At 41.3% G+C, this 10,170-nt stretch overlaps 1 protein-coding gene across 3 annotated transcripts; it reads right to left on the bottom strand.

Moving 5' to 3' along the window:
• Positions 1–256: 256 nt before the first annotated feature.
• Positions 257–9,511, bottom strand: RBMX (RNA binding motif protein, X-linked). Of its 3 annotated transcripts, none has more exons than XM_010148863.1 (8): positions 9,345–9,511; positions 9,037–9,143; positions 3,542–3,713; positions 2,334–2,450; positions 1,845–1,959; positions 1,559–1,684; positions 1,380–1,483; positions 257–880 (listed from the first exon to the last, which is right to left on the bottom strand). In XM_010148863.1, the coding sequence occupies exons 1-8, from the start codon at positions 9,451–9,453 to the stop codon at positions 573–575; spliced, it is 1,158 nt and encodes a 385-aa protein (XP_010147165.1). In that variant the 5' UTR covers positions 9,454–9,511; the 3' UTR covers positions 257–572. The 3 variants fall into 3 exon arrangements, with proteins under 3 accessions (XP_010147165.1, XP_010147166.1, XP_010147167.1); XM_010148864.1 differs by having other exon boundaries at positions 1,380–1,468; positions 9,345–9,467; XM_010148865.1 differs by having other exon boundaries at positions 1,380–1,468; positions 3,581–3,713; positions 9,345–9,466.
• Between the last annotated feature and the right edge of the window lie 659 nt (positions 9,512–10,170).

Here is a 10,170-nt window from a genome sequence, read left to right on the forward strand (position 1 = left end):
TAAGTGAATGATATCCTCTATTTTTCTTTACACAAGGTTCTGAAGGCATTTTGTACTGGGAACACCGTCACTTCGAATTCTAGGCAAAACTGAATTTTGTGTGGAATGTCCCCACCACCCTCCAAAGTACAAGCAACACTTTAAGAATGAGATGCTGGAACATGTGGAGCAATCCATCTCCATGTTAGATGGTTGGATGTTGTGTGGAAGATCTTAAGAACAGCTTGTTCCATTCATGAGGAAAATCAGATGGAAGTGTGGCATTTCAGGGAAACTTTACTTTGAAAATTACAACACTAGTACACAGCTCAAGTTTTATACATTTAACATCTGCTTTTTGAAAGAAATGTTAACAATTTTGAAATGAAATTAAACATTGGTTTAACTTTTCCTCACAAAAGCATAAAAGTCATGGAGGGGTAAACTTAAACAGGCAACAATAAAAAAAAAAAGGTAAAAACAACTTTTCCTTTTAGTAGTCCTCTGGTAGTAAAGATAGAACAACTTCAACTTCCTCTTTTTTTTTTTTTTTTTTTTTTGAGATCTGTCTTGGTCCAAAAGTTTAAGTGTTTTTAGTATCTGCTTCTGCCTCCACCTCTATCCGATCTGCTTCCACCACGGCCACCACCTCTGGGTGCTCCGCGGCTTGAACTACTGTAAGAATCACGAGGAGGTGGATATCCCCTTTCCATGGATGGAGGAAGACCCCTGTCTTGTCTTCCAACACGATCACGGCCACTTGAGTAGACATCACTTCTGCTGCTTGAGTAACTTTCTCGGCTTCCATATCCATCTCGTGTGCTGCCGTAATCGTCATAGCGACTGCTTCCACCATAAGATGGCGGGGGCCCTCGTGCAGGTGGAGCACTACGTGAGTTACCTGCAGGGTCAATGGTCAGGTAATATGGCAACACCATAAGTTATATATAACAATTTCAATCTGAATTTACAGAACTGCTGTATTTAAATGACTGCTACTCTTTTGTACGTATCAAGATGTTCTTAATATAATCTGCCATGGTAATGGTATTTAAAGTGGGGATTGCATATCAGGCAGTGAGTGGATTTAAAGACTCTGAAGGGATGAAGACGGTGTTTATTCAGGCAGGCTCTTTACTGGGTATTCCACAACAGCTTGTTATTTTAGAGAAGAAACTCAGCCATATTTTCCAGAGATAGTTGCAATTTTGAACTGTAGACTTTGCTTCTTTAGCTTACAGCATATTTAACAAGATGATCAAATGACAACCAACAATTGCACTTTCACTGTAAGGGGAGAAAAGTGTGCCACTGCCCTGCAGAACATGAGCAACCTAGCAGAAGTCAGATTTTATGACACCTGTGCAAATTACTATATGATCCTCAAAATGGATTCTTACCATAACTCTCATAGGAATCTCTGTAGGAACCTCCGCTTGGATGATCTGAGTAGTCTCTGTCACGTCCCCCACCGTATCCGTCACGATCGCTGTAGGAGGAAAGACTACTAAGACTTAGTACAAATCAGTGGGACCACCGCAAGAAAATAGAACAGAAAGAAAAATCCAACAGTAGGTACCTATAACCCCTAGAGGGGTACTCGTCTCGTGAGCTGGAATGACCATAATCCCGGTATGCGTAGTCTCGTGGAGGTGGTGCGTAGTCCCGTGTATCCCTGGAGCTGGGATAATCTCTGCTCGAGTAACTACAAAAAAACAAGAATGGAGATGTTAGCTGAATGTGACACCACAGAAAATCAGGAATCAAAATCCTACTCTGAACAAAAAAAAAAAAAAAAACCCACAAAAACAAATAAACAAAAAAACCCCACAACCACACCACACAAACTAAGTGAGAGAACATACCCGTCTTTAGTGCTATAGCCATCATCTCTTGGAGACATGTAGACATCTCTTCGTGATGGCATTGGTTCTCTGCGTGGAGGACCACCGTAACTGTCTCTTCCACGTGACACAGGAGCTAAGAGAAACAGTCCCAATTTTTAATTAGCATTTAGCCACACAGTAAACTCTTAAAGGCAAATAGTAACCATTAGCAGACTCCTTATGGCAATTTAAAAGTATCTCTGTAGCCTACACTTTTTAACAGTTTACATTTCTGCTCATAGTGTTTTAAAGCAGCACAAGAAGGAACACAGTCATCACAAAGTTGTTCCAAACAGCTACAAAATCATATTGGTATGAAAAGAACTGGTACATCAGAAAAACAGTACACTATCCCACAGCAGATTTAAGTTTAATAAATTAAAAAAAAAAATTAATTTCAACAGTTTCTGAACAAAGACTAAGTTGCTACAGCTGACTCCGCAACGAAGTAATTCAGGAAGTCCTTACCTCTTCCTCCCATGCTACTGCTACGCACTGGTCCTGAAGGTGCTGATCTTTTAGGTGGAGGGCCTCCACTTCGTGGAGGTGGACCTCTCTTCATGGGAAGTGGCCCTCGAGAAGACCCTAGAAGGATAAGCCATGAACCAACTTACTATTTCTGTGATATTCACCTGTATGCCCCTAAAGCCTGAACTACAGTAACCTAGGTGCTGTTATTACCATTGTATGGTCAACAGTAAACCTTTACAACTAGACCTCAAAGCCTTCTCCCTCCTCGTGTTTTGGCCACTACGAGATGCTACTGGCAGAACTAACAGCCCACCAAGTTAACTTTCCACAACCTGAATTCCTGTCAAGAACTGTCTTTCAGAACTCAGCCAAAAGCCACAGGGTGTGACACAAGGAACAGATCTGATACCTGTAATCAGTTACAGCTTTAATGCTCATTAAAACATTTAAATGTTCTCAGAAGACAAGAGCCACCTGGGAAGATGTACTAGGCAAGATCCTACAAAGAGGGAACAGAGGCACTACAGAGTCTGCCCAACCTACTACACAGACTCTTCAAGACAGGAGTTTTCACTATTTCCAGGGTTTTTCTGCATTACAGCTTTTACTGTTTCATCTCAGGTGCTGCTTGCTTTCTTTTAAGCGACAGTTTTGATACTGAAGGCGTCTGAATAAAAAGATACATCTTAAAGAATATCCAGTATCAAGTAATGTACTATCCTTCCACTTCAAAAAGCTTCAACTCAACGCACTACCACTGCATAACAACAGACAAGGTTTAGCTTCCCTAACTCCCACCATGATTGGGAAGGATCAGTTCTACAATTTGGTACGTTTAGACCATTTGCTAGCAAGAATGAAAGGCAGTTCCCTTTCCCTGGTGGAAGAGAATCGCTTTTTCAACTTGAATACCAGAAATGTTCCTTTCTCATGTGCAGGGCAGGAGTTTTGCTTTTCTTTCATAGCCAAAAGTCAAGTGGAGTGTTAGTTGTAGAAGGCAATCTTCATATTTCAAAGCCTTTTAAGGTGTACTTGCCTAATCGAAAATTTGACTAAACTGCCAAGATCATATTTCATCATTTAATAACGAACAAGGAGTGCACTATTCAGCTGTTTGACTTTTTTTCCAGTAGGATTATTGTCATCTTCCAATGGGATTGTCTTGTATGTTGTCCAAGTATATAATGAGAGAGGTAAATACATACCCAAGTGACTCCCTCTTGAAGGTGGTCCTCTTGCGCCACTTCCGCCTCTTCCACCTCTAAGGCCCCTGGGAGGACCTCTGCTTCGTGGAGGGGGTGGCGGCCCACGCCTACCACCACTTTCAAAGGATGGCTTGGTTGCTTGCTCCACTTTAATTGCTTTCCCATCTAATGACTAAAGAAGAAGCTGCTTTACTTACTGCTCAGTCACGTTTGTATTTCTTAAATTAAGCCCCCTCTTGCTTTGCTATTACAGGGCTTCCATTTTATAAGTTAGAGCAACTCTAGAAACCGATTTCAGTCTTCAGTATTAGTGCCCATGTACTCAGCAGCATGTTGGGCCTAATTTCTACAGTACTTCATTCTTGTAGTATTGATGAAAAAAACCATAGAGCAGCATCAGAAAGGACTTTCACGTGAAAACAAGTGTCCAATGACAACAGCAGCCATGTCATTTATTCTGTAAGTGCAACACGATTTATGATCTCCAATTTACTTTAAATTGTCAAGGGCTTTTGTACCGAACTAGGACTGCACCAGTGGTTACAGGATTAAGCTGAAGGTACGTTAGCTTCAGTTGGGATTTCTGGCAATGGGGAGGCCATTTAGTGCATTTTCTTGATGTGCCGATAGAAGTGGTGATCACTGAAGTATTTAGAAGTAAATTCAGCATCTACAAAGCAGGCCGAGTATGGTAATTCACCCCTTCCTACTGTTTTAAGCTGGGTTTTCAAAAAAGGTAACAGTCATAATTTACTCTATTACTTGGGGTTTTTTTCCAGAGTGGAGGTGCTTTGTGGGTTTTTTTGGTGGGAAGTGGAAGCTTTTTTTGGAATAGAGACCTGCAGTAAACAGGAACTCTTCAGCCAACTACTCCTCGAACTTGAGCACGCAGTAAGACATTGAGTAACTCAACCTAATTAATCAAATTTTTGTATAATCTTTCAGGTAACACACAATTGGCAATTACTGCAGAACCAAGACCACAAGCTCTGCTGAAGTTGGGTTACTGTGTATGTATCCTGGCAAACACAGACTGTCTGCCTTGTTTAGCAGCTAAAAACTCTCCTGTTAACAACTAATAGATCTTGCATGCAGGAAGTGTTGTTTATTGTCCTTCTTTGCTGCAATAAATGAAGAACATGACTGCTAGTAATGTCTTACTCTGAACTGCTGGTAGTTGTTTATTGAAGTTAGTTTTTCTTTGTTCTCTACTGAAACCTAGTCCTCTCCAAAATCATCCACCACAGTACATGTATCCTGCCACCATATGTAGTTGTATATACTGTCTGAAAAACCTGTGTGTATATCCACTGTGAGGAAAAAAATTAACCAATACTAGCAAAATCATATTGGTTCTGGCTTTGACTTAATAAAAATAGTTTACTTGGAGAAGGTTCCTCAAATAGCCTTTTGGCCTGACAAGCTGAAACATTCCAGGAACGAACCTCTAATCACTGGAACGTCTCAGTTTGTATTGCATTATTTTGCCATCATCATTCATCTGTCTCCGTCATCCTTCTCAAAACAGGAACAGTGGGCTTGAAGCATTAAGCTCTGCCATCATGACCACAGCTGTCCTCAATTTCATGGTGGGTTCCTGACAGCTTGCTGGAAGTTTGGAAAGCAAACACCATCCCCCTCTGTTAGCATGGGTTCTGGAGACCTGGATGCTAGGTCCAAGTTATTTCCTTTTTTTTTATGCAGGAGGTTCAGTTTTCCTTATACTTTCTCCTATTTCCTTGTGCCTCTAACCTAGGCAAGAGATAGGTTTCTTCTGAAACTGCTTTATGCAAGCAGTCTTAAAAAGCTATGACTAAGGTCCAAAACCACCTTATTACGTTCAAGATTATTCTCTTCCTTTTTGTATTAACCAGAAGATATTTGTCAAAGTCTGTCCTACTTAAAAGGAGAGAGGACAACTTCATTGTATAGGTTCTTAATGTCAAAGAAAGGTCTCATTTCACTGAACAGATAAAAAGACAACCCATCTCAGAGTAAGGGAATTTTTTTTCCCCCAATAAGCTTAAAGTTGTCAACACAAACACTCAGCTGGTGTTTATAACCTGGATTCAGTGTTACAGTAGCTCCTTTTAGTATGTTCTGGGCACTACAGTCACCTTGGTGCTAAAAAGCAGGAAAGTAATTCAAGATAGCAGTCATTTAAGGATAATACATTGGCAATCATAGAAACTCCCGTAATGTAAAATGATCCACCCATACAGCTTTATGAGTTAAGCCAGGGAACCTTAATGAAACAGATACAAGTAACTGTCCTGCAAACTGTTCCATGTTCCAGCAGGAAAGATGAATGAAATTTGTAAAGTTTTGTGAGTGGGGCAGAAATAAAGTATTCAAAAAAAGGCATAGCGGAAGCTTGCATGAAACTAACCTAACACCACATAGAGCCTTCCTCGCCAATGGACCATTTTACTGTTGATGCTGCAGTGACACCACCATTCCTGCATGATCCTTGATGGCACATGAAGTGGGCTTCCTTTCATCAAATTCATCCAAGAACTGAAGAACATCTCATCAGGCTGAGCTACTACACGTTGTATTGCTTCTTCACCAATGGAACTGGGAACATTTCCTGTTGATTACAGCAAAACAACTTTCTGCAGCGCTGAGTAGTTTGGACCGTTTGAATTGTAGCATTCGCTTCCAACATCTTAACATAGTCCAGCTGGCTTGGCAGGTCTACACTGGAATTAAATCTCTGGCTTGCTCCAGATGTTTCCTCTAAGATCACAGTCACTCTTTAATTATCCATTTTGCCCTCAGGACTCAAAACCAGAAGATGAGAACAGCCTACTGCACAGAATGACCACCACAGACTTCGGAGTATTCACTCTTGTGTTCAGATAAGCACATGCATTTCATGACATCAGGAGGAAGACTTGACCAAAATACAATTAAGGTTCTTCTTAGAAAAGGCTAATAATCTGCTACGATAAGTACGTTAACATTTCTTCTGTGCTGCTCAGACATGTTAACACTGATCCAATTTTGCAAAGTAATTTAAGTGAAAAATCTCCACCCCCACTCCAAACTCATTATCTCCTAACCTCTTTCTGTAGGACTGAAATTAATCTGCAGCAAGCAAGCTTAAACCAGTCTGTACTTGTCCCATTTTAGAATGAAATAAAATTAACCCCTTTTCCTTTCTCCCACTCAGAAAGAAGCACAACACTGGATATGTTTTTTATAAACATTTGCAAAGCAAAAAACCAAATGCAAATTTACTCTTGCAGAATCAAGAGTCAGTCTCTTCTAGTGGCTGCAACTTTGAATTCCTTTGGAATGACAGAATGAGCAACATGCTGGCAATGCAGAAAACGCAGAAGTCTTCCGTCTAGACAGGTCAATTAACTCCGTACAGACTGCTTGGACTACTGTCTACACAGTGCTTCCACGCTGTAATTCTCATGAGCACTCCAATCCATCATTCCCAAATGGACAGATTACTTCCAAGTTGCGATGTGTTACAATGATCTCTTCCCACAGCATGCCTCAAACATTGCTCCTCATATCTTGAGAGCAGAGTCTTCGAGGTACAAGCAGTTACTTCTTATCCAGAAGGCTTTCTGAAGATGAGGACATGAGACTACCTCACGAACACCTTCCACACATTTCATATCCATCATTAAACCAAGCTAGACGAGTACAGAACTGGAACTGTATGCAGCAACACCTTAAGGTTTATGTTAAAAAGGCCATTCTAGGCCAAATCCCAAGCAAGGATGTTCTTTTCCTATACTATTTGCTGTTCATGTTTCAAGTCAGATGAAGGCACTTTCAGATTGTAGTGTTGAAGACAGAAGCCCTGAGAATGATCCACAAGGCAGTACTTTCTAGCATTTCTTGACAGTGATGTAGATGGTGCATTCCGGAACATGCAGACATTCCCTCAGCCACAAACATTCAATCTCATGTAGCTACTTTAAGCACTATTGTCCTGAATGTTTCCAACATGATCAAACACATGCCACAACATTCAGGGTTTGGAACAGTCTGATTATTCGTAGAGGTATTTGTCATTTGAAAGCTGCACTCCACAAACACTTTGGATTAGTGACCGAACTCCTTTCAGCCCACGTCAGTAGCTGGTGCTTGAAGTTCCCCCACGTGAGGGTTCAGTGTAATGACTACTGCAGAGGAAATCAGTGCTAAGACCTGCAGTGAACACGTCTTCCAACTGTAGCCAACTACACAATGCTGAAATGAGTTCAAAAGCAGCACCTTGAGGGAGGTTTAGGCTGGTACAGAAAGGATGTTACCTGTCTTGTCACTCTCTGCCTTGACAACTACCGACTTGTTTAAAAAGAAAGCAAGTCTCCAAATAAAGGAACACGAATTGTCATGAGCACCCAGAAACTAAGCACGCACAGCAGAAAGCCTGCCGTAACACAAAACAGTAAGTTTTACCAACTGTGTTCACTGTGAAGGCCACAGCAAGCTCTTTCTTATTCCCAAAAAGTGCAACCAAATATGCATTATGCTTTACTTACTGACTGCAACGACAGATGTTTTTCTTTACCTTCCATGTCTTACACTAAGAAGACAGCTATCAAAATCCAAGGGTTAATTAAATCACAAGCAGCAGAAGCTTCTTCGCTTCACACGAAGAGCATCTCAGAGACACTGCTTAGAAAAAGGCCAGGGCAGCATTACCTCAACACAACTGTTCAGATTACGTGCGACGGACCAGAGCCTGAAATTCAAGTTAACTCCCAAAGAGACAGCACCTCTGTGAGGATAAGCAGCTGCTGGCCGCTAAGTTGCACACTTGCGCCTAGCTTTTCAGGCTCAGATCACAAGAGCCTACAGCTCTTTGACAAACTATCCTGGTATTTACCTCAGAATGTCTGCTCCAAATTCTCAGGTTTTAGTTTTTAAAGACAGAACATACACACTGAATTTTTACTTCCCTTAAAAAAATCATATCATTGCACTGTAGGGTGTAAGCAAACAAATTCAATTGCTGGCTAACTGCAAAGCTGTTCCACGTTAACTGGAAAGACATTCCTCATACATGCCAAGTAGACTGATGTTGCCACTCACAAATGTATCTAAACATTACCAGGTAGCACATCAATGCTCCAGTGTGGGAGGGAAGTCACATGAAACCCATGTTAAGGGAAAAATTACTATTTTTCGGGTAAGTCACTTCCCTAAAGTGTAATTTACACTGTACTGCATTCAAATATAAAACAAAAACATTAGACATGGAAGAATGAAGAGCTGACAACTAGAGCGCCCTCCATCACCAAATTAAAGGAGATAGACTGACTAACTTCATTTCCTACTGTAAAATCCAGGATCAGAAGGAAGCGATCGATGAACACAGAGCCATTTTGCCAAATTTAAAGTTATGGCTTGTCTCTAGGATCTTCTAACTCACTGTCTTTATGACTTCTACTACTAAGTAATTGACCCCAAGGATCAATATTGCTGGTCAGTAACAACAGTGACATGGAGCTGGTCTTAATTCCTACCTTTCCGTTCATATCTCTGGCAGCATCTTTTGCATCTGCTGGGCTCTCAAACGTGACAAACGCAAATCCTCTGGACTTGTTGGTTTCACGATCTTTCATCAGAAGGACTGCAGAAATAAAGCCTATTGTTACCCTTTCCTGTAATTAGGTCGCAACACTCAACCTTTATTTAACCTTTTAAGCTCAGAACTTCTTAGAGGACAAGAAAGCACCATCATTTCAGGTGATCAATGCCAAAAAGGTCATCATAGCTATGTTGTCGCTTGTAATTTTTAACCACCCTGAAATAGCAACATTTTTCTTTTTACCTTCCACAATCCGTCCATATTTGCCAAATACGGCTTCAAGGGCTTTTTCGTTAGTCTCAGTGTTCAGGCCCCCAATGAACAGTTTCCCAGGACGATCTGCTTCAACCATTTTGATTCTGCAAATGACCTATTAAAAGAATAAAGCTGTTATTAATAAAGCAGACTGCAACAGAAACTTCCACACCACCTCTTGGAATATAAGCTCTTTCCTCAAAAGTACCAACATGTTTTGTTGAGCAAGATGTCATTACAGAGCTACGAGGTATAGGGAACAAAATAATAAGACATTTAGATTGAATCAACTAGAAGTAGTACTGCCTTTGGTTACTTCTTCGCATTTTATAATCTATTTCAGGCAGTTTAAGTTCACTCCCCAAAGCACTGCGGAGAACTCTCTGAAGATGAAGTAGTATGGTGAACGTGAAGTCTTTAAGGGCTACTGTTATGTTGCCCTCGATAGTGATCCTAGCACTCCCTCCCTCTAAACGCTGCCATTAATACTGCAAAAAATTTACTTAGTATGTCAAAATAATACCAGAATATTAACCTTGAAGTCAATTTACGACAGTATTCCAAACCAAGCTCATTCCTTTAATTACTTAAAGTACACGGAGATTATGCCCGAGTCCCGGCCTACACAACGTGTCAGCCCGAACGCCTATCAGACCACCACTGCAGTTCCACGCAGCAAGGCCACAGCGAAGGCGGGGGATGGGGAGGCCAGATAAAGAAAGACAAACCCTGGAAGTGCCTGGCAAACGGCCGGCGCCTGTGGACCAACGGCACCCCCACGCCCCCGGCGCGATGGCGGGAAAGCCCGCAGCAG

Source organism: Eurypyga helias, unplaced genomic scaffold (assembly GCF_000690775.1).
Source record: "Eurypyga helias isolate BGI_N326 unplaced genomic scaffold, ASM69077v1 scaffold8603, whole genome shotgun sequence".
In the NCBI taxonomy this organism is placed as follows: domain Eukaryota; kingdom Metazoa; phylum Chordata; class Aves; order Eurypygiformes; family Eurypygidae; genus Eurypyga; species Eurypyga helias.

Excerpts from the sequence above, each read along its gene's own strand:
- RBMX (XM_010148863.1), bottom strand. The coding sequence starts at position 9,453 with ATGGTTGAAGCAGATCGTCCTGGGAAACTGTTCATTGGGGGCCTGAAC. Across the intron at positions 1,960-2,333 it reads CAGTAGCATGGGAGGAAGAG|CTCCTGTGTCACGTGGAAGA; the intron begins GTAAGGACTTCC and ends TGTTTCTCTTAG. Across the intron at positions 1,685-1,844 it reads GGCTATAGCACTAAAGACGG|TTACTCGAGCAGAGATTATC; the intron begins GTATGTTCTCTC and ends GTTTTTTTGTAG.